This window comes from Eptesicus fuscus, chromosome 8 (assembly GCF_027574615.1).
Source record: "Eptesicus fuscus isolate TK198812 chromosome 8, DD_ASM_mEF_20220401, whole genome shotgun sequence".
Classification (NCBI taxonomy): domain Eukaryota; kingdom Metazoa; phylum Chordata; class Mammalia; order Chiroptera; family Vespertilionidae; genus Eptesicus; species Eptesicus fuscus.
The window spans coordinates 17,023,504-17,050,906 of NC_072480.1; the positions used below are offsets into that span (position 1 = coordinate 17,023,504).

The 27,403-nt window shown below is 37.4% G+C and overlaps 1 protein-coding gene and 1 long non-coding RNA gene across 2 annotated transcripts in view; one reads left to right on the forward strand and one right to left on the reverse strand.

The window, feature by feature from the left end:
- The window catches only part of LOC129149940 (uncharacterized), a 35,547-nt gene extending 33,348 nt beyond the window's left edge, over positions 1-2,199 (forward strand). Inside the window, exon 4 of the long non-coding RNA XR_008556731.1 lies at positions 2,121-2,199. This is a non-coding gene — a long non-coding RNA (uncharacterized LOC129149940). The remainder of the gene's footprint in view (positions 1-2,120) is intronic.
- Positions 2,200-5,422: 3,223 nt separating this feature from the next.
- The window catches only part of ITM2B (integral membrane protein 2B), a 28,548-nt gene continuing 6,567 nt past the window's right edge, over positions 5,423-27,403 (reverse strand). Inside the window, exons 2-6 of the mRNA XM_008145565.3 lie at positions 11,036-11,164; positions 9,555-9,761; positions 7,297-7,407; positions 6,699-6,849; positions 5,423-5,672 (exon numbers count right to left, since the gene is read on the reverse strand). Coding sequence (XP_008143787.1) covers positions 5,587-5,672; positions 6,699-6,849; positions 7,297-7,407; positions 9,555-9,761; positions 11,036-11,164 — 684 coding nt within the window. The 3' untranslated portion in view covers positions 5,423-5,586. The remainder of the gene's footprint in view (positions 5,673-6,698; positions 6,850-7,296; positions 7,408-9,554; positions 9,762-11,035; positions 11,165-27,403) is intronic.

The following is a 27,403-nucleotide window of genomic DNA, read 5'->3' on the forward strand; positions in this document are numbered from 1 at the left end:
GAAGAAATTATTGAGGAAATAAGAACATTTCACAAACTGTAAAATGAAGACTGATGAGGAACATCATTATGAAGTATGAGAATACAGGCGTAACCATCTCAAAAAATTCTAGAATGAAAAAATGGGTCTTATACATATTCAGTCTAGAAATTTCCCATATTCAGACTGGAAGTCTGAATTGTCATCTAAATACCAAGAAAACACTTTCTTTTTAAAAAAATGTATTTTATTGATTTTTCACAGAGAGGAAGGAAGAGGGATAGAGTTAGAAACATCGATGAGAGAGAAACATCGATCAGCTGCCTCCTGCACACCCCCTACTGGGGATGTGCCCGCAACCAAGGTACATGCCCTTGACCGGAATCGAAACCTGGGACCCTTGAGTCCTCAGGCCGATGCTCTATCCACTGAGCCAAACTGGTTAGGGCAAAAAAACACTTTCTTAAGAAGCCAACTGAAAATGTATACCCTGGCGGGTGTGGCTCAGTGGCTGGAGCGTTGAGCAGTGCATCAGAAGGTTGCAGGTTCGATTCCTGGTCAGGGCACATACCTAGGGTTTGATCCCTGGTCAGTGTATTTGGGAGGCAACAGATTGATGGATGTTTCTCTCTCACCCTGATGTTCCTCTCTCTTCTCCCTTTCTCCCTCAATTAAAAAAAAAAAAAAAGTATACAACCCCCCCCCCCCCCCCAACACACACACACATGAAAACACCTGTGGTCAAAATGACACACTGGACAACAAGCTACAAAAGCTTTCCGTTCAGAGTGAAGCAGTACTGAGCTCTAAGGGAGGTCTACAAAAAGAGAATTGGTATGTTTCAGTATTGGGAAAGAAAAAAATTGATGAATAAGTACTCAATCTAAGAGATTTAAATTTTTATGATTAAATTTATTAAAAGATTATGAAAAAAGGTAATTAGCCTAAAAATGGAGTACCACAGTACCCTTAGCTTTGAGCTACATAATGTCATGGTAATATAAATTCTGATGTCTGACTGAACTAAAATTTGCCCTGTAACTCTACTGGAAGTATGAGATCAGGACCTATTTTTATGTGTATGTACATGTGTGTAAAGAGAAATGAATATATAAGGAATAAAAACCCTATTTGACTTAATAGAAGATACGTGATGTTTTAAGAGAGATATACTGGTTTCAAACATAAGGAGATTAGAAGTTGCCACTCTGCCTTAACAAGTGAAAAGTTGAACCAACTGAAAAATCAACAACTCTTCTTGGATCCATAAGAGAAGGGCAGACCGGGGGGGGGGGGGGGGGGGGCAAATGGCTGAGAGAGACAGCCAGAGTACAGGGAGTCACCCCTTATTGAAGCAGAGACTCGCAGGAGCAGAAGCTTTCAAATTAGAAAGAAAATAAAAATTAAATTATAAATCCTAAAAGAAGGCAGAGGAAAAAAAACCCACCTTATCTATAGAGCAGTGGCGGGGAATGCCTGGCCCAAGGGCCATATAAGGCCCATGAAATCATTTGGTCTGGCCCCGCCAAGGTATTAGGAATGAGTCAATTAAATGTAGTTGATAATATTGTATGGCCTGTGAATGATGTTATAAATATCCAAATGGCCCTTGGCAGAAAAAAAGTTCCCCCACCCCTGCTATACAGGAAAGAAAAAATAAGAATTACATTCAACTTCTCCAAAACCATGCAAGCAAGAAGAGAGTGGACTGAAATCTGAAGTGTTAATTTAAAAACTCACCAACCTAATTTTCTGTATCCTGCAAAATTATCCTTCAAAAGCAAAGGGGGAAAGGAGACATATGTAATACTTTAAACAATTAAAAAAATAAAAGCAAAAGAGAAACACTTACACTTTCCCAGATAAAACATGAAGAGCAACAATGTATTAAATTATGTATATACTTTGTGTATACACCATAAGCTTGTATATGTGTGTATTGAGTGATAGCAATGATACAAGGGACAGAAGTAATTAGGATTATTTTGTTATAAGTACTCACACTACCCATGAAGTGGTTAGTGTAAATTGAAAGTGGACTTGGATATATATTGTGATATATATTGTGAACTCTAGGAAAACCACTAAAAAAAATAGTTTATTTGAATCCTCACCAGAGGATATGTTTTTATTGATTTCAGAGAGCGAGAAAGGGAAAGAGAAACATCGATGTGGGAAACATCAATCAACTGCCTCCTGACCGTGCCCTAACTGGGGATTGAACCAGCAACTCAGGTATGTGCCCTGATGGGGAATCAAACCCACAACCTTTTGGTGTATGGGATGATGTTCCAACCACCAGGCCAGGGTACAAAAAGTTTTTTTCTTAAAGTATAATTGATATACTAAGAAAAGAGAAAAAATAGAATCATATAAAATGCTTGATTAAAACCACAAATGGCAGAAAAAGAGCGAAAGACAAAAATAGGAATAAAAAATAAGGGCAATAAATAGAAAACGGTAATATGGTAGGCAAGAATCCAACTATATCAATAATTACTTTCAATGTCAATGTTCTAAATGCACCAATTAAGACAGATTGTCAGAGTGACTCAAAACACAACCTAACTACATGTTGTCTATAAGAAACCCACTTTAAATGTAAAGACAACATATAGAAAAAATCAAGTGTATATATACCAAAATAATGACAAACCTCAAAAAACAAGTGAGCTGATGGTAGGAAATACACTTCTTTTTTCCTTGTCTTCTTTTCCAAATCTACCAAGAGCGTGTTGCTATTACAGTAATACTAGAGGCCCTGTGCATGAAACTTGTGCACCAGAGAGGGGGTCCTTCAGCCCGGCCTGCACCCTCTTGCAGTTAGGAAGCCATCCGTCAGACATCCTTAGCACTGCCGCAGAGGCGGGAGAGACTCCCGCCACCGCTGCTGCACTCAGCAGCCAGCCTGTGAGCCCAGCTCGGGGCTTCTGGCTGAGCAATGCTCCCTCCGTGGGAGCGCACTGACCACCAGGGGGCAGCTCCTGTGTTGAGTGTCTGCCCCCTGGTGGTCAGTGTACATCATAGCGACCAGTCGTTCGGTCAATTTGCATATTAGCCTTTTATTATATAGGACTAGAGGCCCAGTGCATGAATTTGTGCACTAGTGGAGTCCCTTGGCCTGGCCTGTGGGGATTGGGCTGAAACCAGCTCTCTGACATCTCCCGAGGGGTCCCGGATTGCGATAGGGCGCAAGCCAGGCCAAGGGACTCCACTGGTGCACAATCGGGGCGGGGACCACAGGAGGTTGGCTGGCCAGGGAGGGACTACGGGAGGGCTCCAGGGCGTGTCTGGCCCATCTTACCCAGTCCCGATTGGCCGGATCCCAGCAGCAAACTAACCTACCGGTCGGAGCATCTGCCCCCTGGTGGTCAGTGCGCGTCATAGCAACTGGTTGAATGAACAGTCGGACATTTAGCATATTAGGCTTTTATTACATAGGATAACATAGGTTACTAAACACACTCAAAATCTTTCTGTGATTTTTTCTGGGTGATCTTTTCTTTTCTAGTTAATTTTATCATTCATTAATTCGTTTGTAATGTCCATTTGTGGCAATGATAGTGCTGTGCTCAGCAAATCATTTGGATTTTCTTCCTCACCCATATGACTACACTTTCCCATCTCTCTTACCATTGGCTGAGAATGGTTTGGCTGAGTACTGGCCGATGGAAATGGTAAGTGATGTATGCCTGCCAGGCCTGACCATTAACCCCTCAGAATCTACTATTCTAGCTCATCTCCTTCCATGGCGAGTTTGGAGATTTAAAGCTGGCACTGTCACAAAGTGGAGAAGTCTGGATCCCTGGGAACGTGGAGCCTGCCACACTGGAATATTATGAAGCTGCTGAGATGGTGCAATTGTTATAGCAGTTCGTCTATCCTAATATAGCATTACTATTATCAGTAGGAAAGAGAAACGAAATTGCTCCTTCCAAAATACAAACCTATAATAATGGGCCCATTATCTACTAAAGTCCTCAGATGGCATGCATTAAGTGCATGGACCTGGTCCCATGCACTTCACAATCTAAAAATCTCACTGTCCCTCCTAAATGCTCCCTAAACTCTTGGATCTGTTCTTCCCCATTAGAGTACTGATCACAGCTGTATTGTAATTAGTTTGTTATTCATCAGTCCCTTTCACTAGTTCGTGAGTATCCAATGAGGCAGCAGAGTCTTCTTCAGAGATGTATCTTCAAAGCTTAATGCTTTGTGTTGAGTATATAAAGGATGCTCAGAATGAATTAATGTGCTCTTAAATGTTCATAGCTTCCTAAAATACCATGAAATTTTAGAGCCTGGAAGGTAGGGAAAAGCAGTTTTCATTTTATCAAAACATTCTTTTCTAAAATAAATTCTCAACCCCTGAATAACTGACTGGCTGGCCTAAAGCTCTTACATTACTGAAATGAAACCAAGAGCCAAAAAGCAAATAACACCCTTTTGAACTAGAATTGGTTTCTAGGCCAAATCCTTTATGGGTTTGAGAAGCTTTAAAAATTCTGACTTCCTAAATTCAGAAATAATTTTTTTCGTCTTGAAAATTTGCAACAGAATTATTCTTAGGTATTTTAAATGGTGGTAGATTCTGAATTATTTCACATAGGAAGCAACCTTAGAGATTTAAAAATCATCACTATAATTCAAAGCATTCCACTTGTGAGGAGACAGTATCAGAAAAGCACTGTATTTTACACTACTTGGAAATTTTACATTTAGTAACAGCCCTTCCATTAAATACAAAAGAATTATTTTAAAATGTATTAAACAGCAACTTTCAAGGTTCAGTCTTAGGTATTACTTTAATAGTACTAATGAAGTATATAGTTATTTTAAAAGCTTATTTTAAAAAATCTATTTTACTCACTGCATATAGAGAACTAGATTTTTTAAAAAATAGTTTCTTCTTGTACATGGAATATGTCTTAAGATACAAAGAACCAAATTGCTTTTGTTTTTATTATATGGGAAAAACAACACACAGGCCTTTAGTCAAATAATTTTGTGATATTTATGTTTCATTGCACATATATGAGTTATACAAATTAGTAACACAAGTTATTTCTCAAATTCCAAACATTTTCTAAAATATTATTACAGCAGATGCCTACGATATTAAAACACTGAGGTGGAAATTATACTCTAAGGAGTTAAATATGACACTGAAAATACTGCATATTTTAATTAGAGAAAAATTAAATGGTGTGCTTAAATGCTCTAACAACTAAGTAGCAGGGCAACTAACAACTACAAATAAGTCACAATGGTCCATTTTTATGTATGCATTTATATGACTATCCTTTAGATAGTCACTCCTCTTAAAAATGCATAAAACATAAAATCTCTCTACCTAAGATATATGGTGAAGTGTATTATGATTTATGACTTTATACAACTACTAATTCAAAGATAAAAGACACCACACTTGGAAAGGAGAAAATATTTTTAAAAGGAAATGGTTTTAATTGAATTAATGAGATGAAAAGATAGTGAAGCCCTGTTTGCTACTTACATGAAAGATTTTAAAAAATAATCACTGCACAAAATACAAAGAGTATGGTTATGCTGTGAGATTAAGTTTTTCTCCATGTTTTTTTTGAATGTTCAAGAACAAATTAAAGTTTCCACGGCAAATTTGTTTTCAAAATGCCGAATTGTGATACAATTGCTGACTTCACGTTTCTGAATACCTGTTTGGAAGGGAAAAGTTGTTAAATTTTTGGTTCTTTAGTCATAAATATTCACATTAATCCACATAGTTACTTAGACATATGAAAATATTCTACTCTATATTCTATTCTGTAGCTTGATTTTTTAACATTAAAGAAAATAATTTTCTCTCTTTTCTGAACCAAATGTCTTAACAGATCTTAGTAACAATAATAATGCCTTATGTGTAACTTAGAAATATATCTTGACTGTGGTGATGATTTGTTTAAACTTCAGACTTAAAAGAGAGAATCTGATTATATGCATAATCTGACCTTTAAAAAAATTATGAACCATTAAGATAATTAAAAATGTAAGAAATCAAGCAGCAGATTTCAGGTGACTGACTCATCAGGTGAAGTAAGTAAAAATGCTAACCAAAGCCAGGAAAGCACTTTTACTGGGTGCTGCAGTTCCAAAGAAATCACACCTTAGTATTTGAATGTCACTTCTTGCTTTCCCACAGCTCTGCCACATGTACTTTCATTTTATTTTTATAATGATCTTGTAAGGAAATGGGGAGGTACTGTTATCCTTATTTTTTAGGTGAGAAAACAAAGGTTCAATGATTTGGCAAAGCTATATTAGTTGTGTCAATGATCTTAATTCTTCAGCCAAATTCCTTTCTATTAACCTGACTGTGATTATCTTCAAGATCCAAAAGAAAAACAATGTGCTTAGAATCCAGATGCCTGAGCATACACCTGAACAGCTTCTCTAGACACCCTTTGCCATGTGGCTGTACCAAATAGGATGGAACACTGGCCTGGATGACTACATGGAAATAAACCTTCCAACAGCTGAAGGCAATGAGATTTCACATTCACCTATTCTCTCTCTCTAAAAAGAGTGGATTTAGAGTTAAGATGATTCTTCAGAAATCTACAAATATTATATAGTGATTGAACAGAGTTCAATTTCTCATTCATGGCAAACATATTAAATCTAGCTTAATACAATGAAGTGAAACAAAAAACTTTTCTGCGAGCACTTTAAAAAGTTATTACCTTTAATGGTATCTCTGCGTTGCAGTTTATAAGTTTCCTTGTCATGGCACAGTCGATAAATAAAGAAACCCAGGTGGTCAATGTTTTCAATGCGGTCAGTGATAACCATGTGTTCGTGAATTAGGTATGACTGAGGCAAATAGGTTCCAGCCTACATTTGGAAAAAAATAAGTTACAAGAATTATCTCAAGGCTTACACTGAACAGACAAGGAAAATAAACAAAACTCTTACAGATTATAGTTGGAACAGAGGTTGGCAAACTACTGCCCACCATCTGTTTTTATAAAGTTTTATTGAAAACAGTCATGCCCACTTGTTTACATGTTGTCCATGGCATCAGAACTGAGTAGTTGTAATACAGATTTTATTTCTTAAAAGCCTTCTATTTATTCTCTGGCCCTTGAAAACTTAAGTATAATTTTAAAGGTTACATATTTAATTTCAAAATTAGAAGGAAAAAATAAACAAGAAAAAAACCATGAGTTTCTCACAGCTGTATTTCCAGTAAAATGGGCTCCTTTAGGTCTAGTTTCTCAATAAGAAATTCCAAGATGCTATAGCAGCAGCATTAATAAGAAATATTTCAAAATTGTATACCTTTATGTTAATAAGTAACTCCAGTAGGTTTCTGGGTGGCATAACAATGGAAGTGTTCAGAGGAATAACATAGCACTTATCCAGGTTAAGATCTAAATAGGCCGTGAGTTTCTGGGAAGAAAAAGATACATTTTTTGTTAGATTAATATTTATAACTCAGGCAACAGCTGGACTTTTAAGAATAACTTATACCATTAAAATGGGTTGGCTTTAGAATATGTAAATCACTTGTACTTCAATAAGTCAAGATTTTGCTGGGATAAGAATGGAAGTAGTAATGGGAGAAGAAAAATTATTGCTATTAAATAAAATTCTTTTAAAATTTTTTATTTATCTATTTATTGATTTTAGAGCGAGAGAGAGAGGAAAGAACAGAGAGAAACATCAATTTGTTGTTCCACTTAGTTATGCATTCATTGGTTGATTCTTGTATGTGCCCTGACTTAGGATTGAACCGCAACCTTGGAGTATAAGGACAACACTCTAACCAACAGAACAACCTGGCCAGGTTGGAAATAAAATTCTTATCAGGGGTTTGTTTCTATAATAAGCTATTAAAATTAACAAAGAGCAAATAACCTATAATCTGATTAAGAGATTTAGTCAGTTCCCTTATTTACAAGCCCTAATGCCCTCCAAGGCATTCATCAATTGTAGATAAAAATGAACTTCTCTCCTATGCATCTGGAATAGTATCCTATCCTATATAATAAAAGGCTAATATGCAAATAGACCGAACAGTGGAACGACCAAACAACTGGTCGCTATGATATGTGCTGACCACCAGGGAACATGGCGAGCATCGGCAGCAGGTGGCAGAGCTTGGAACATGGCAGGTGTTGGCCGCGGCAGGATGGTGGATCAGGTGAACGGGGCACCAGACCAAGGCGGGAGGCACCGGTCACTGTCATCAGGGCGAGCCTCTGGTGGTTACTGAAAATTCTTGGCTCCGGTGCACTGGAGTCCCGCCAGGCACGGCACCAGCACGGGTGCAGGCCCCACTTGTACCTACTGCCGGTGCTGGGGCCGCCGCTCCCACCCGCTGCCGGCACCGGCACCGATCGACCCTAGGGCTTCTCCACCTCCCCCTGCTCCTGAGGGGCGATTGGGGCCAGCAGCCACCTCTCACACCCATTGCCGGCACTGGCCCCAATTGCTCTGCACCATCAGCGGGTACGAGTGGGGCCGGCGCCATCAGCGTGTGGGAGCGGCGGCAGTGGGAGCAGGGCTGCTGGCAGACAGGGGACCAGGGGCCATGGTAGGAGGGGCCGGGCGGGGAGCGCGGAGGATGGGCCGAGATCCGCCCCAGTGCCCACCACAGCCTCTCGGCCCACAGTTCCTTTCAAGGTGCACGAATTCATGCACTGGCCCCTAGTTAATTAATATCCTTAGAGAATTGGGTAACAGTCAATTTAATGATTGTCTGTGTTCTTGTGGTTCGGGTGAGAAACCCTGGTTGAGAAAGACTGTCAACAGGATGGGTTAAAATGAGTTAACTAAACCATGTAAACATTTAGATTTTAAGAGCTCAGTAATTATTAGCTATTATTATTTACTATTTGCTTTGGATAAGGTTTATTACCTAGAAGTAAGTAATTTTTCAAACTGGCTTATAAATATTCAGGAGATGTATTTTATCAGGGATAAAATGCAATGCCAATTTCAGTGATATGTCTACATGTTCAAAATGGCAAATATATACTGATTTAACATCTACAGGTAATATGAGAACTTCTGAATCCTGGTTTGAAAGAACAAAACATTCTTGGGACAAAAATTATTGGGGGAATTTAAATATCAACTAAATATTAAATAATACTACATTATGTTAATTTTCTTAGATGTGATAATTAGTGATTATGCAGATAATGTCCTAATTCTTAAGAGATAACAGCTTTATGTATCTAGAATCAAGTGAGAAGAGATAGGATAACAATGAAACATATGATAAAATTTGATAGAAGTATGACAAAATTTTGTAACCACGTGGAGAATTTAGGATATTAACTGTATTTTCACTTCAACTTTTCTGCAATACTTAACAATTTTCAATAGTTGGGGGAAATGTAGAATGGGAACTTAAAAATAATTAATGAGCCCATCAAATGTTGACAGTTTTTATTCTGTAGGACAGAAGAAACCCAAGTTCAATTTTTTAAGTAAACTCTCACTAGAATAAATCAGGAAATACGGAAAACTACAAAGAGCATAAATTAAAGAACTTGCACTCTTTTCACAGTTCAGGACACCGGGCTCACCTTGTTAAAGTCATGAACAATGTTGGCAGGATCACTGTCTGCAAACTCTGGGACAGGCACACTGATGAATTCAACTTCGTCTTCCTCAAAGATCTTAATATTTTCCTCAATTGTCTGGTAGCGAGCAGCTGGGGCATCTGCAGAAGGCTCACTTAGGATGACATCATCTTTGATGTACTTTATTCCACAGTAGTACACGTCATCTGGCTATAGAGGGTTTAAACACTATTTCAGCAATTCAGTAAGAGACAGGTTTTTAAATGTAAGCTTTACTTAAGCTGCCACATCTATCCAAGTAATAGTTTGCTTGCAAACTCTTACTTTTAGATGACAAGTCAGACAGTTTAATTATAGAGTTAACACATTCTTTAAGATCAGGTTTTAAAGTATTGTAAAAAAAAGTTTCAAAAGGAGAAAAGCAGCTGATTTTCCCTTTACTTTTTGTGGTCCACAGAAATAGAATATAAAGGCAATTATCTATCTGGTGACAAGTACGTTTGAAGAAACACACAGGCCTATTTCTACTTGTAGGCATTATTTTTATAAAAGAATATATTCAGAAATTAATGTTTCTTCTAAAAGAGCATACTTTTAAAAACTTTAATATGATCCACTGATTCAATAATTTTTCTATTAAGCCAAAAGAGGGATAATTTTTCTGAAATTTCCAGTCTGATTTTTCCTTAAAATATATCACAATTAAATGGAAAATATTATATTACCGCAAATCATTATAAAGACTGTAAAAAGTACACATATATAATAAAAACTAGAAGTATATAACAAAATATTAAGACAATAAGTATCTTTGGACAATAAAACTGCAAATGAGTTTTCCTTTATTAAATATATTTATTATAAAAATTGTATTCAACAAGGTTGAATGGTATTTCATTAATGTCTATTGATATGCCATCATCTTGAAAAATATAGAAAATGAGCATGAAATTTATACATCTCTGGCAGACTAATAAAATCTATTTGTCAACACTCTCTCTAAATTTTAATATTAAAACATTTGAGGTGGTCATAAAAGCTCATTTCCCAAGATTACTTAAGAAAAAAACCAATAAACCTACTGAATTATCACCCAGAAAAATGTACCACAAAACAGAGGGGAATAATTATAATCAGAAGAAAAATCTGTCTTAACCCACTAGGATTACTATTAAATACTTAAGTTTCAAATAACTTCCATCTTAAGTTACTTCAACATTATTGCTGAAGTCACACAATTATCTAGAGAAAGTAATGACTGAGAAAGAGGCAGAGAGAGGTACTCCAGTGTTTTCCTCTGTGTGTCTAAAAGACCGTCTACAGGCTGGGCAAACAGGTTTAGGAGACTCAAACACAGCTTTAAAATAGGACCACCACTCTGGCTAAAGACCACAGACTAAAGTGCAGGCTTAGAGCAAGTTAGGATTAATTTTCTAACACACATGAAGAAAAGGCAAAAATGATCTTAGTATTTTTCCACTTACTTGAAGTGCAAAATATTTGTACAGGTATGCCCCTCCTAGAATGACACCTGCAAGCATAAATGCTAGTCCAAAGCACATGCACCAACACCAAGCTCTTCTCTGGCCAACTGGTACCACTTCATCTGGGTCCTAAAATATGAAAACAGACGGATGGTCAATATCTTATCTCCCAGTCAGAAAGGTCAGGATTGAAAGAAACCTTCAGGATTATTGTTTTATAAACTAAGAGACCAAGGAGTCAGGTCTCTAATCAAGATCAAAGTGGCGGTGCCAAAACTCATGATAATGCCTCTGGAGCTAAGAAACCAGTCCCTAGGGAGAGTTCTGTCTTCTAACTCTCAACACCTCACCTGCTATCCACATCTCTAAGTAATAACACACTCCATAATTTCTATTGTCTGTGCACAACATTTGGTGATTAATATGTCTTCTAACATTTAAAAATTCAGAAAAGGTTACAACACAACTTTGTCATGCAATATTATGGTGCTGAGCCTTGTATATTATAACTAGAGTATAATAGATTACTTGCAATAGAAAAATGGTCTAGGAAATTTTTAAATAAGACCTTTCTAGGAAAGATTCAATTAAAAAAATCAAACGCTTATAAAGTCAAAAGACATACAACTAGCATACAATTACTAGAATTTTTATTTTGATTCACTCAAGGAAATAATTTAGCATTAGAATGTCATCTGGGGTCAATTCCTGAGATACCCCTTTTGCCCTCCTAACTCAGTTCATCTACTCTGTCACTTCAGAGTAATAGCTAATTTCTTACAAGTATTTGTACCCAGTTTCATATGCAAACAGCAAAGGAGATTATCTATTGGAATTATATTACTAATGGTTCAAAAAATAATATAGTCAATAACATTGCAGTAGCTATGTATGGTGTCAGGTGGGTATTGGAAATACCGGGGGAACACTTGACAAAGTTGTGATTGTCTAACCACCAAGTTGTGAGAACATTAAACTGTGTTAGAGTAGGTATGCTTGTCAATGCACTGTATACTAACATAACAAGTGCACTGCAAGGGAGTAGTACATAATGAGAATAAGACTAGAAGAATTTATTAAGTCATGTAAGATATTCCACACCTGTGAATAAAAAGTTATTAAGAATTCCACGAAGCTATAAGGTAAAATGAAAATGAATGATAAAGTACAGTATTTTGCTTGAGCCCTTAGGAGATAAGAATTCATTCCAAGCATAATTTTAAGATGGAGGCAGAGTGGAGGGGTGGAAATAGTCATTTCTAAACATTTGGTACCAGCTGTTGAGACAGTCAAAAGTGTGTACAACACCCCTATTTGGCAGGTTCTCTTTTCTAGTAGCACATAAGTGAATAGCCAAAGAGCATGGGCTGACACTTGTAAAAGAATACATAGCCCTAACCATCAAATTAATGACAAGTTTCCAGGCCTTTTGGTATATAATTTTTTACTGGCCAGTAAACAATAATTTCAAGAATGTCTACTACAGTGGTTCCCAACCTTTTTTTGGCCATGTCCTACCTACAGCATCTCTAAAATCCTGATGCTTCCCCCTCCCCTGGGACATATAATTCTTATTATTAAAAAAGTGAACTCCTATTCACGTGGAGGAAGCCTAACAGGCCATTAACTTGGTCTAAACAAACTTTCAAAGAACATGGCATCCATGAAAGAGAAAAATAAAAGAACGAAAGGACAGTTGAAGTACTGAGGAAGAAATCACTAAGAAATTGTTAAGAAAATAATATGAAGTGATATGAAAAAAATAGCAAAGTTTCAAAACACATAATAGATAACTGAAATGCACAAATATGTCACAATATATATTTATATACTGTACATGAGGCCCCTAGAACCATAAGACATGCAAAAAATTCACTGATAATAACTCATTCTCGAATGACACCCTTAAAAAATCAAATTGCCCCCACATTGTGAACCACTGATCTACTATGTTCTAGGCACTGGTTAGATAGCCTCTGTCAAGAAGAGATCAGACAAAATCAGTCTGGAAAATAACTATGCAAAGAGAACATAAATGTGGCCTGGGTCCTAATAAAGAATGTAGAGAGCACAGAAGAAGGATGATATTGTTTGAAGAAGACTACCCAAGGGAGACACTAATGGAATGGATACTGAAGAACAAATACTCATTACTCACACAGAAGACAGAGTTAAGGGGCAAAAAATGAATGAAATTATCAAGCTAAAATGTTTATCTCCAAGGGCCACATGTGGTATGGCTAGAGTGCCCAATATGGTGGGAAGGGGTACAAGAGATGAGAATGGAGAAGTAAATGGGGCAGACCAAAGGAGAGGTATCGGGAGTGGCTCAGTTGGATGGAGCATCATCCGACACCAAAAGGTTGCAGGTTTGATTCCTGGTCAAAGGGTAATATGCAAATTAGACCAGATAGACTGGACATCCTTCCGGATAAAGCCGCAGTGGCTGCGAGGGCCAGCAGTGGCAGCAGCAGTGGGGTGATGGGGGTGGCGACTTCCCCTGATTGGCCCAGTTGCCTCCCCCATCACCCTGAGTGCTCCCGGACTATGAGAGGGGGCAGGCCGGGCTGAGGGACCCCCCCCAGTGCACGAATTTTTGTGCACCAGGCCTCTAGTCTATATATATAAAAGGCTAATATGCTAAGTGTCCTCCAACTGATCGCTATGATGTGCACTGACCACCAGGGGGCAGACGCTCAATGCAGGAGCTACTGTGACATGCACTGGCCATTTACAGAGAAATGGCACCATGGACCTGGCACCCACAAAACAACACTCTGCTTCCCCCAAGTAGGACACAGGCCCCACCAGCACCCGAGCAACAGCCAACCAAATCGCAGCCGACGCTGCCGAGACCCCATGTTGCAAAATGTGGCCCACAGCCCAGCCCAGCCCAGAAATGGTCACTGTGGGCACTGGGTAATGACATCACATATCAATGCCCGACTCCCTCTCCCTAGTGACTAGCCTCCTTACAGTTTCTTCAGCCCAGGAACATGACTTACTTTATAGCCAGGTGCAAACATTTCACACTGTAACCAAATGTCTGTGAAGCATTTTCCCATGCCTCATCTCATTTGATCCTCACAGAAGTCCTGGAGTAGGTAGATAGGAGACTTAGTGGAATCCTATTTTCTTTTCATTAGCCAGAAAATGGAGATTTAGAAAGTTTAGAAACTTGACCCGACTGAGAAGAAATGGTGGACCTTGAAAATGACTTCAGGTTTTCTCACTGTGCAGAATAGAGTCAAACACTGCTGCAGTTAAATATTTTACTCTTTGTTCTCCCAGTGTGATCTACAATAATAATCTGCTTCGTGTTGATATTTACTGCTGTGTTGCTGACAATTACCTGAAAGAGAAGTTGGGGTGTTTCACTGGGCTGGAAAAAGTTTAGCTACATGAGAAAGCAGATTTAATTAAGCAAGTTTATTCTATACTAGAGGCCCGGTGCATGGAAATTCATGCACTGGAGGGGGGGGGGGTCCCTCAGCCCCGCCTGCCCCCTCTCATAGTCTGGGAGCCCTCAGGGTGGGAGGTGACCCGGCGATCAGGGGAAGGTGACGCCCCATCACACCTCTGCTGCTGCCACTGCCGGCAGCACAAGCCTCAGCCGGCCCTGGGCGGCTGGGCAGCTGCCATCTGAGGCCTGCCTGCACCTCGGGCGGGCCCTGGGTGGCTAGGGGGCTGAAGAGACTGGAGGACTCCGGAGGCAGGCATGTGGAGTGGCTGGGCACCTGCTGCCCCGGCAGGGCTAAGGGGACTGGGTGCCGCCATCTTGTGGCTGTGAGCGCCACCATCTTTGAGGGCATGGCAGTCATTTAGCATATTCCCTCCTTATTGGCTGTGGGTGCTGCCATCTTTGAGGACGGGCAGTCAATTAGCATATTCCCTCCTTATTGACTGTGGGTGCCATCTTTGCGACAGCGTGAGGGTCAATTAGCATAGTCTCTCTTTATTAGATAGGATATATAAAAGGCTAAGTTGCATGTGCAATACATATAAAGCTCTCACTGGTGCCAATCGCACACGTGTGTTTCGATCTGTCATTGTCAATCGTAAATTTGGTTGACACTTCTATTATAGAGAAAGGGCAAACAGCGATATTAAAATATTTCTTCTAATTAATGTTCTTTCAATGTGCACAAATCCGTGCACTGGGACACTACTAAGATTATAATGGAGCTAAAAAATTGCTATCAGCTAGTGATGTCAGAGCTGCTGTAATGCAGTGTTACTCCTGCTTGTGGTGATACTGGTGTAAACAAATCTACTGTGCTGCAGGTTGTATAAAAGTGTAACATATAATTACATAGTACATAATATTTTATAATGATAATAAAAGACAATGTTGCTGGTTTATGTATTTACTATAGTACACTTTTAATCTTTTATTTAGAGTGTACTCTTTTTTTTCACTTATCAAAAAAAAGTTTGCTGGCCCTAGCCAGTCCGGCTCAGTTGCTAGAGCATTGGCCTGGGTTCGGGTTCAATCACCAGTGGGGGCTGTGCAGGAGGTAGCCAGTCAATGATTCTCTCTCATCATTGATGTTTCTATCTCTCTCTCCCTCTTCCTTCCTCTCTGGAATCAATAAGAATATATTTTAAAAAAAGTTTGCTGTAAAACACTCTGCCATGTTACAATGGAAACAGCCTCATATAACTCCTGTCCACCTCATCTTGCTACCTCATCTTAATTGCATCATCTTCTCTTGTGCTTGATTTAATCTCTTCTTGTTTTGTACAGTACATGCTGTACAGGCTTGTAGCCTAGGAGCAACAGGTTGTACCATAGAACATAGGTATGTGTGTAGGAGGCTATACCATCTACGTTTGTGCAAGTATACTCTATAATGTTCACACAATGACAAAATCGCCTAACACATTCCTCAGTATGGATCCCTGTCATTACGCAGTATTGGTAGCTTACAGCCAACCCTGGCACCTAGTTGGTTCTCAACAAATATTTGATGAGTGAATAAAATTTATATCTTTTTTTAAAGCTTAATTTTTAAAAAATAACCCATATAATTTACATTAGCAGCCAGCATGATAATGATACGGGTGGTGCAACATAAGAATTCGTGACATACAGTGGCTATTTAGCAAAGAACAGCAGCCTTAAGTATTAAGTACTTAGCCCAGTTCAACATTTATGAAGGGCCTGTTATTTGCAATGTACGGTGCTGGAACCTATGGGAAATTCAAGTGTGATTAAGCCCTGACTCATACCTTGATTAAGACATGGCTCTTATCTTAAGCAATTTACAGCCAAAGTTAACTTTATGCATGACAAATAAATGACATGCCATATTACAGTCTGTGTCACGGAGAGGAATTAAAGAATATACAAGATAGAAAAGTTTTAAACTAGCAATTTATTAAGTGTATTTTAAATAATTAAATTTTAACACTTGAAAGAGTAAGCTTAAAGAAAAAAGCCACATATAAAATTTAAAAAGAAAAACCCCACAACCATCTCAAAATATGTAGAAAATGCAATGTCAAATTCCAATTCCCATTCGTAATAAAATATCTTTGCAAAAAAGAGTGAGATTCTTTAACATAAATAAAGCTAGTCATCAAAAATCTGTATCAAACCTCACCCTTAATGGTGAAACTTCAGACTTAAACCATACCCTTTCAATTCAAAAATATGAGGAATTCCCACTAAAATTGAGTTTTTGTTTCCTTTCAACATTGTACTAGAGATACTAGCTAGTATACAAATGACAAGAACACGAACAGATATAAAGATTAGGAAAGAGAACACAAAACTGTCATGTGTAAATGATATAACTAGAAAATCCGAAAAAGTCAAATTATTCAAACCAATTAAAAGTTCAGCAAGACTGCCGAAGATCAGTAATTAAAAATCAACTGTGTCATTATTCATAATTGTCCCCAAATAGAAACAACACAAATATCCACTAACTGATGAATGGATAAATTGTGGTATATTTATAATGAATCAAAAACATTCAAGTGAAAGAAGCCCAATGCAAAAGACTACTCACTGCACGATTCCATATTTATGAAATTCCAGAAAAGGCAAAACTATAGTGACAAAAAGCAAGTTTGTGGTTGCCATGGCCAAGGGCTGGTGAAGGAAGATCGAAAGGACATGAGGAAACCTTTCAGCCTAATGGAAATGTTTCATATCTTGAATGTTGTGGTGAATATATGACTTTATACAGTTAACACAAATTCAATTAAATTGTACACATAATATGGGTCAATTTTATTGCATGTAAATTATATTTCAATATGGGGAATGAGGGGAAAAAATCAACTGAAATCCGACATATCAGGCAATAAAAATCTAACACCACCAAAAGCTGGAGAAAGTACAGAACAATGAGAACTGAAACCTTTCATAGAGCTGACAGGAGTTAGTACAATTGCTTTGGAGAATAACTTGGCAGCATCTAATAAAATTAAAGATACATACCCTATGACCAGCAATTCCATTCCTAGGACTACAGCCTTAGCTATCCTTTTGTGCACATACATAAAGATATAATTCCAATAATGGTTACTGTAGAATTGTCAATAAAATATTGGAAATAACCTAAATATCCATCAAGTGGAGAATAAAGTATTATAGGTTCATATAATAATAGTTAAAATGAAATCGCCTAGCATTGTTGATTTTGAGCTAAATCTCAGAAACAATGAACAAAAAACAAAAACACAAACCAGGTAATCTGCATAATACATAGAGTATATGTACCTAAGACTTTAAAAATATAAAATAGTATTACAGATTCTCTTTGTTTCTGTATGCTTAGATTATTAAAAGAAAATTTTTTTATTAATCCTCAACTGAGGATATTTTTCCCATTGCTTTTTCAGAGAGAGTGGGAAGGAGAGAGAAGAAACATCTACATGAGAGAGACACATCAACTACCTCCCACACATGTCCTGACTGGGGGCAGGGAGTGAATGCACAACCCAGGTGCGTGCCCTTGACCAAGAATCGAACCCGAGACCCTTAGGTGCGCAGGCTGGTGCTCTAGCCACTGAGCCACGCTGGCCAGTGCTATGATTACTTCTTAATTAAAGAACAACAAAAAATCAACAAGAAGGAAAATCACTCGTGAACAAGAGCTTCTTCACTGGGGTATATAACATTACCTGGCCTAATTTAAAACAAATTGCAGAAACCTAACTTCCCTATGTACTGCAATAAAACTGGTTCACCTAAAATTATGCTGATCTCCCGCAGGTGCTGTACAATTATCATTTCATTAATCTTTCTAAAACCTCAAGTTTTTACCCCAGTTTGTAACTGAAGACACTGAAGCACACGCTGGCCTACAATCATTCCTCAACAGCAGGTATAGAAAGACACGGCATTCAAAAGCATTCTCAGTCTTGCACTGTACTAATTTCTAGTTCAAATAAATCTTATATGATAAAGTAAAATTGCTTAATTATATCTTAAGCAAAATGGAGGACAAATTCTGTTCTGGTACTTCAATTAGTTAAGAATTAGGTCACCTTAATCATTTCCCTAAGGAGCTTCAGAAATGTGCTTCAGTTATAAACTTAACTCAGACAAAATGCAAGGGTTTTCATCTAATTTTTATTCTGATCCCATACTAACAAAGCAATTTACATACCCAGGCACTTCTATTTGAGCCTTCTTTTTAGGATGAATGAAAAAAACATTTTTTCAAAGCTCTCAGATATACTATTTTGCATTATTATAGCAAATGAACAATGCTTTAAGAACCAAAGTACTAAAGAGAAAAATATCTGTTAGGGTTAAAAATTGTATTACATTTAAAAAAAAGAAAAAAAAATGATGTCGTAAACACTTCGGGTATAAAAATAAGACAGGAATACAGAAAAGAACCAATATAATTTATTCAACTCAGAGTAACATGAGCTATTGAACCTTCAGAAGTAGATTTAGTTATTTAGAAATGCACATTGTAAAACATATTTGGTAAAGGTTCGGTGTGGGCCGAGGTCACACACCTATGACACGAGACCATAATGTATCAAAAAAGATTTTATTCCAGGCACCTGTGTGCAGGTGGGCTAAGTCCGATAAAATGGAGTCAGCAAAGAGAGCAGGGAGAGAAAGGTTTTTATTAATTTTTGCTGGCGGTAAGCTGCTCTGCTGACGTAAGGGTCCAATTGTCCTTGGTTCCTCCAGCGTCAGTCAGATGGCTGGTGGTTGTCTGGGCTATGCGGTGCTAAGGCTGCAAGCTTTCTGCAAGATATCTGCTAAGCACAGTAAGTTTTTCTCTGCCCCACTTTATTCTCTTAAACCCTTTGAGTGGTAATATGGATAAATATGGGGATGCACAGACCAGCTGCCCATGGATGTGCTGTTTGGCCTGTGTACTGTTTTCCAAAATACAGAATTAGTTGCCAACATTTTGAAAAATCAGGTGATACAAATTTTTAAAAATGGATTTCTGATTAATGGTCTAGTTTTCTCGACTCCTCTCTTATCATTTTTGTCCCTAGTTGGAAACAAAACATACCAAGTTCTTTTCTGCATCACAGGGTTTTGAACCTTGATCTTCATTTCCAGCTATGACTTGGGATACCCAATTTTATAAAACAACCAGTCTACACCAGTTCCCCATATAAAGGATTTCGAGTTCTGGGTTTTAGAGACTAGATTAATATAGTTAACAAAGCACTTAATCTTTTAAATAACAAAACAGGCATTCTTTTACAAAGAACAAATCCAAACAGTTGGCATCAGCAAACAAAAAAATGGTGGCAGAGAAGAGCAGGGATTGGATAAGCCCAAAGAAAACTCTGGTCCAAGGGCTATAGGAATCAAAGAGCTATTCCAGACAACTCCCAGTTTCCAGAAAAGATAAAACAATGAGAATGACAGAAGGCTACGTAGGTTATAATATCATCTATATGACATTCTAGAAAAGGCACACTATAGGAACAGAAAACTGGGACGGGGTGAGAGACAGGAATGACTACAAAGTGATATGAAGGAATTTTTTTTTTTTTGGGGGGGGGGGGCGGTGAGGAAAATATTCTGTATATGACTATATACACTTGTCAAAATTACCAGAACTATATATCTAAAAAGGCCAAATTTTTCAGTATTCAATACTCCAGTAAACTCAAATTCCTATCCTTTCTCAACTTATGAGCAGCAAGGACAGGTTTTTGTGTATATGTGTTTTTTCCTAAGACCCAAATAAATGATACTAAAGAAGCTGAAAAAGGTACAAACCTATAAGAAAAAGAACAGAAAAATAAGATTGATAGCAGACAAGAAATGTCAAAATGTTAGAGGATGGGAAACAGCTGGACAAGTGGTATTTTAACTTCTCCATCTCAATTACTCCATCATAAATGTGGGTTATCTGATAGGGTTGTTGTGGGGATTAAATGAGAAAATATATAAAGCATTTAAATCGTTGTTTGGTACATAGTAAATAAGAAGTGCTTAATAAATAACAGCTGTCATTTCCTTCACCAGCTGATTTAGCTGGGAGAGATAAGCTGAAATAAAAATCTACTAAGGTTGAAGCAAATAAAAAGCAATCTACAATTGAAAAGGCCAATTACAAAAAGACTTACATTACTGGACAACAAAATTAAATCCCTTTCCATTCCAATAAGAATTTTAAAATAAACAAACAAAAACCTTGGTTATCATTTAAAATCTGCTTTAAAAATTCCAAAATGCTCTTCTAACTATAATCTTAGATCCACAAAAGTTATGTCAGAGATTGCTCCAATTTATTATTCTTAAGCTATAAAGACAGCAAACATTTGTTTGCATTTTCTTATTTATTTAAATCAATATTTGACTTTTCAAACAAGATTGCTACAATCTCAACTATGGTGACAAAAGTCCACATGGGAAATGCTGTGTTTGACATAGCAAAGGAAAGCAGTTTTTCAAGTGATTATCATTACATGAATAATAGAGTTATTATATATTGTTCTGTACTTGGAATAGGGAGAGATTTAAAAATGAGAAATTAATCTAAAATTACAATGTCTACAAAACACATTTCTCATTAACGAACGTCCTTTACTGTTAAAAAATCCTACAATATACAAGCAGCAATACAGGCACAAAAAGAAATTAAAATTTAAAGTCACTGTGTCACAATCTATTGTGAGAAATCTATAAAATCTGAACCACATATTGACATTCTTTCTATATAATCAGCACAGATCTAGGTTTAGAAAATAGGTCAGAAATAAAAAATAAAAAATCAGGCTGTAAATGCTTTTAGTGCTAGATCATAACTCACTCACTTTTATATCATTAGGAACAAAGCAGAATATTAATATATGAATATGTACCTTAAAAATCTTTTATTCTTTATATATATAAAATGCATATTGGTAAGATTTAAAGGCAATGGGTAGTCAAAAGAAAAGTCTAGACCAGCACTAGATTTATAAATGGGCAGGTTTATAAACAATGGTATTACGTATGCTACTTATTGTGAATTGTAGCCTTTACCAGGAATAGACAAACTGGTCAAGATAGGTTTCTTCTGCCACTGGCTAAATCATGAGTTCATATTGTTCCTAATAAGCATGTCAGTTGTCTTCCTGAAAATTTTAGGTCTGATAGGAATAATAATTTCTGTAATTCATTATAACATTAAGTATAAAGATTAGAGGGGGAAAAACAAATCTTTCTAGACTGATTTTTGTTTAAATCTTGGATCTTAATGTTATTCAACAAAAGAATTACACATTCATATTTAAATATGAATAATTCCATTTAAAATGCAGAATTTTTGATAAGAAAATTCCTAGGATATTCTACTAAAAGCATAAAATAATTTAAATGTGGAAAGTTATATCTTCTGACCAAGTTGAAAAATTTGGAAGTTAATACAAAATGACTACTAGAAAAATAAATCCAGTTCTTGAGATGGGGGATATTTGTCTCTATAGAGTGAAATGTAAAAAGTGCTCTGAGCCTGGCTCAGTGGTTAGAGCGTCACCCTGCGGGTTCCATTCCTGGTCAAGGGCAAGCATATGGGTTGCAGATTGGATCCCCAGCCCTGGTCTGGGGTGTGTGCAGGGGCAACCAATCCATGTCTCTCTCACATCGTTGTTTCTCCTTTTCTGTTTCTCTTCCTCTGTTTCTCTCTCTCCCCCTCCCTCTCTCGCTACTTCTACTCTCTCTAAAAATCAATGGGGGGAAAAATCCTGGTGTGTGGATTAACACATAAAATAAAATTAAAAGTGCTTTGAAACCTATGCCTAAGCATCAAATGCATCAACAATAAATACTCAATAGTCATTTGATCTTGTTCCCTCATTCCACCACTCTTCTAGCTCTTGGACCCCAGGGTATTGTTTTCTTGTGAAAGCAGATACAGACATTTAAGTAGGTTGTGATTAATTTGGTTTACATAATTGGTTAATCTATCTCATCTACTCTAAGTGCTTCTCAAATGTTGGGGCCGCTTAGTAACTTAAAATTTCCTAGTCTAGTGTCTGGCCATGCAATAGGTGCCTCTGAATATATGATCGGTTTAGTTCTCAGAAAGAAAAGCTTCCATGTGGAAGGACCATGAAAAGGCATTTAGTCCAATACATCATTTTACATTAGATTTATAAATATAATGAAAGCCAGAAAAGCTAAGTAAGATTATCTGTGTGCTATCATAGAACTAATAAGGCCTAAATATCATCTGACTCCACATGCATCTTAGGGAAGAGGAAGCATGAAGCCATTGGGTCAACCACCTGACTGGAGCTCAGGCAAATCAAGTCTGGTAATAGGTAAAGTGATATGATGTCACACTGGATAATACTCATATCCAACAACAACATAGCCTGAATTTCTACAGAATTCTGCTATCATAATGGGTTTACCTCAATTAAACCACACACGTAAGTGCTGTGTGTCAGATTTTTATCTACTGTCTGTCAAATTACGAAACATAGTAATAAAAAAGTATTAACATCATATGCACAGAAGCAAAAAAAAATAAAGAAAAATAATTCAGGCACAACAGCTTATATAAGCATGTCAAAATAAATGAAAAAGATATTAAGTACAAAATGAAACCTAAGTAAAGGTAAGAGTAATAAAGCCACAAAGCAAAACCACAAAGTTGGTGATGAGTTGTTGCTCTAAAGGAGACAGTTTTGGAGCTTTAAAGAGGAAGACCAGAGATGCCTTATATATCTCTCTCCAGGCAATCCTTTCTGACCTTAACACGTTAAGCGCCCAGTCAGTCACCAGTGACTGATAACTATACTTTCCGTTCAGAAGACAAAACAGGCTGGGAGCTTAACGTGTTAAACTAGTGCTAATAATGCAGCTGGTTTCCATGATCTATTATTATTAATTATCATTAAGTCCATTTTTAATGTTTAAGGCATATTCTAATAAATCTTTAAAAAGCTATCAAGATTGCAAAATTCAAAGTCCTATTGATTTCCAGTTAAACGTTTATCTTTACTTCTTCCTGAAAGTTGGGCAGAGTAATAGTAAAAAGAACAAACAAAATAAACCTTAATACAGAGAATAAAAATGAATGACAGCAGACAAACTATGTCAATAAAAATTTGAAAGTCGAAAGCACAAGGAAAAATATCTGAAGCTTCTAGAGGAAAAAAGTAAAACAAAACTGGCCATGTACAAAGAACCAGGAATCAGAATGGCATCAGACCAGAAGATAAAATGCTGGAGGGAAAAATTACTGCTAACCTAGAATTTTATACCCAGCTGATTTATTAATTAAATGTGAGGATCAAGATTCTCAGACATGCATGGTTTCAAAAATATTGATCTCAGATTCATAAAACTACCGATCCAACATGGGATGGAGGCAAAGTTAATTCAAATCCAGGGCAGCAATTACCCTCAGGACATCTGCATAGCAACATGGCTTGGAGTGTAACCAGTCTAGATGATAAGACTGAAGAATAATAAGTGGACTATCACCAAGAAAACAGGAAACATGATCAAGCTACTTGATAAGTCTGTACATACAGAAAAGCAATTATACTACTGTCTGAGAGTCTGAAGATGAATGAGCAATAAGTACATAGAAAAATAAGCAATCCTCCCTCTCAGTTTAAGGAGCAATGACCAAATAATAAAAAGGTTTTGTATGAGAAAGGTAGTATAAAGTCATTCTATACTACTCAGATGTAAATAATGTTTATGTCAATTATAAAAGCAAAGAATATAAATTTAACCAGAAATTACTCTAACTATACTAGGAAAATAGATTATGTGCAATATGTAAAAATATATTGAAAAAGCTAAATATTCACTTTTTTTAAAATATATTTTATTGATTTTTTACAGAGAGGAAGAGAGAGGGATAGAGAGTTAGAAACATCGATGAGAGAGAAACATCGATCAGCTGTCTCCTGCACACCTCCGACTGGGGATGTGCCCGCAACCAAGGTACATGCCCTTGACCGGAATCGAACCTGGGACCCTTGAGTCCGCAGGCCGACGCTTTATCCACTGAGCCAAACCGGTTTTGGCAATATTCACTTTTTTATTATTAGGAAGCCAGTAGGCAATACATATTGCAAAAAAACAAAAAATAGAAAAAAAAAAAAACAGAAACCATGCAACAGCAGTATATGCAAGTATTTAGAGAAGTTCTCCAAATGTGGTCCAGGGACACCCTTTCAGGGGATCCACCTGTTAGAACTATTCTTATAATAAAACTAAGACAATGTTTTCTTCATTATTCTCGGACTAGTATACAGTGGAGTTTTCCAAAAGCCACATGGATGATACTACAACAGGCCAGCTGCAGAAGCTGATATGAGAATCCAGCTGCCTTCTATTAAGCTAAGTAAAGAATGCTGCAAAAATGGAAAACAATGTTACTCTTAGCTTCTGAATGCTAAAGCAGCGATTTTTTAACCTTTTTCATTTCATGGCACACATAAACTAATTACTAAAATTCTGTGCACACCAAAAAATATTTATTTTTTGCCAATCTGACAAAAATAAATATAATTTTGAGTCATTCAGACCAGACGGCTATTGTATTGGCTGTCATTTTTTAAATATAAATTTTATTGATTTTTTACAGAGAGGAAGGGAGGATAGAGCTAGAAACATTGATGAGAGAGAAACACCAATCAGCTGCCTCCTGCACACCTCCCACTGGGGATGTGCCCGCAACCAAGGATCATGCCCCCCACCAGAATCGAACCCAAGACCCTTCAGTCCGCAGGCCGACGCTCTATCCACTGAGCCAAAGTGGTTAGGGCTAGCTGTCATTTTTCTTATTTGACAATCTAAGGGAAAAGTGGTCAGTGCCGCTGACTAAATAGTCAGGTATTGTATGTTTTAAAAATTCTCATGACACACTGGTTGAAAATTGCTGTGCTAAAGGGTTTTTATGTTGTAGGAATGCATCCTCTCCAGTTGGTGGGGGCCTATGTGTGAAATAGCAACAATATCCTATATAATAAAAGGCTAACATGCAAATCAACCGAATGACAGAACGATCGGTCATTGCACTGACCACCAGGGGGCAGACACTCAACGCATAAGCTGCCCCTGGTGGTCAGTACGCTCCCACAGGGGGAGCGCCGCTCAGCCAGAAGCTGGGCTCACGGCTGGCGAGCACAGCAGCGGTGGCTGAAGCCTCTTTGCCTCCACAGCAGCACTAAGGATGTCCGACTGATGGCTTAGGCCCGCTTAGCCTAAGCCCGTGGTCGGCAAACTGCGGCTCGCGAGCCACATGCAGCTCTTTGGGCCCTTGAGTGTGGCTCTTCCACAAAATACCATGGCCTGGGCGAGTCTATTTTGAAGAAGTAGCATTAGAAGAAGTTTGTTTAAATAATTTGGCTCTCAAAAGAAATTCCAATCATTGATATTTGGCTCTGTTAACTAATGAGTTTGCAGACCACTGGCCTAAGCCATCAGTCGGACATCCCCCAAAGGATCCCAGACTGTGAGAGGGCACAGGCCAGGCTGAGGGGCCCCTCTCCGCACCCCCCCCCCCAATGCACCAATTTTGTGCACCAGGCCTCTAGTTGTTATATAATTGACATATGATGGAGAGTAATATTACAAAGCAAGAATGAAGGGAATAAAATGGGCAAAAGCACTAACATTTGACAGTTGCAACAGGGTGTTGTTTTCACAACACTATGTAAGGTTGGTACCACCAACTGTATTTTACAAATGAGAAAACAAGCTTGGGAGGATTTCTGACTTGCCCAAATAAATATCCAGGTTACAGTATTATCATTTGCCAGTAGGACCTAACACTATCTGAAAATGGCTTTAGGTTTGAGGCATTAATCTATAAAAGCAAAAAATTAATAACTGTTTTAATTTTTTTCTTGAAGTCTGCTACTTCTAAAAATGTTTAAGGTAAGCTTACTTAAAACCAGTGACATCTGCAAAGCTGAATCAAAAGCAAAAAGGAAAACTGGATAGATACTACATTTGTCTCGCATCATGAAACTGTTTGATGAATGGCAAACCCTATAACAAAGTTAGAGTTGTAATAACTCTAATAATAGTAATAACAGCTAACATCTATGGAGTCTTACTCTGTTACAGCATTGTGATAAATTTTTAGATGATCATATTCCCTATTTTGCTTATGGAGAAACTGAGACAGTTAAAGTAAATTACCCAAAGTATCACAGTGATAGAGGCAGGATTTACACTCTGAATTATAGTCTTGACAATATTTTTCTGAACTGTACCCCTCTTCTGCTTGAGGGGACTGGGGCATAAAGGAAAAAATATTCTTTTGATTCTTCCCCCAACCATTTAAAAATGTAAAAATCATTCTTAGCTCATGTGCCATATAAAAATAGGTAGCAGCAGACTATATTTGGGCCCATGGGCCATAATTTATCAGCACTGCTCTTCACTAGAAAGGAAACTAAAACAGTTGTCCATGTCAGGCTTTCAATGTCTCTGCCTAAAATGCTTGTATGAATTAGTTAATATTTAACAATCAGATTTCAAATAAAAACCCTGATTTAGTGCTTAAAAATTAGAGGGTTGAGCAACACTGAATCCATATTGAAAACAAAAAAATGTTCTAACTTGTTTAATATGCAAAAAGCCCAGCTTCGCTAATTTTCTTGGGCCCAGGAGGCATGCAGTTTGCCCTTTTTGCTTAATATGACTAGCATTACACTAGCTGAAACTGATGGGCCTGGGAAAATTTTTTCTAGCATTAAAATGAAAGCAAGAAAAAAAAAGATTTTTTCCTACAAAATCTGATGGAGTAGTATATACAACAGAACAGAAATACTAGAAAGGTTGGCTAACAAAATAAATATTATAAAATGCAGATCTTAAATTAACTAGCTCTTAAAATCATTTTTCCCAGCATAAAGTTGGGTCTTCTTTTGGATGTCACTTTTTTGGCTCTTATATTAAAC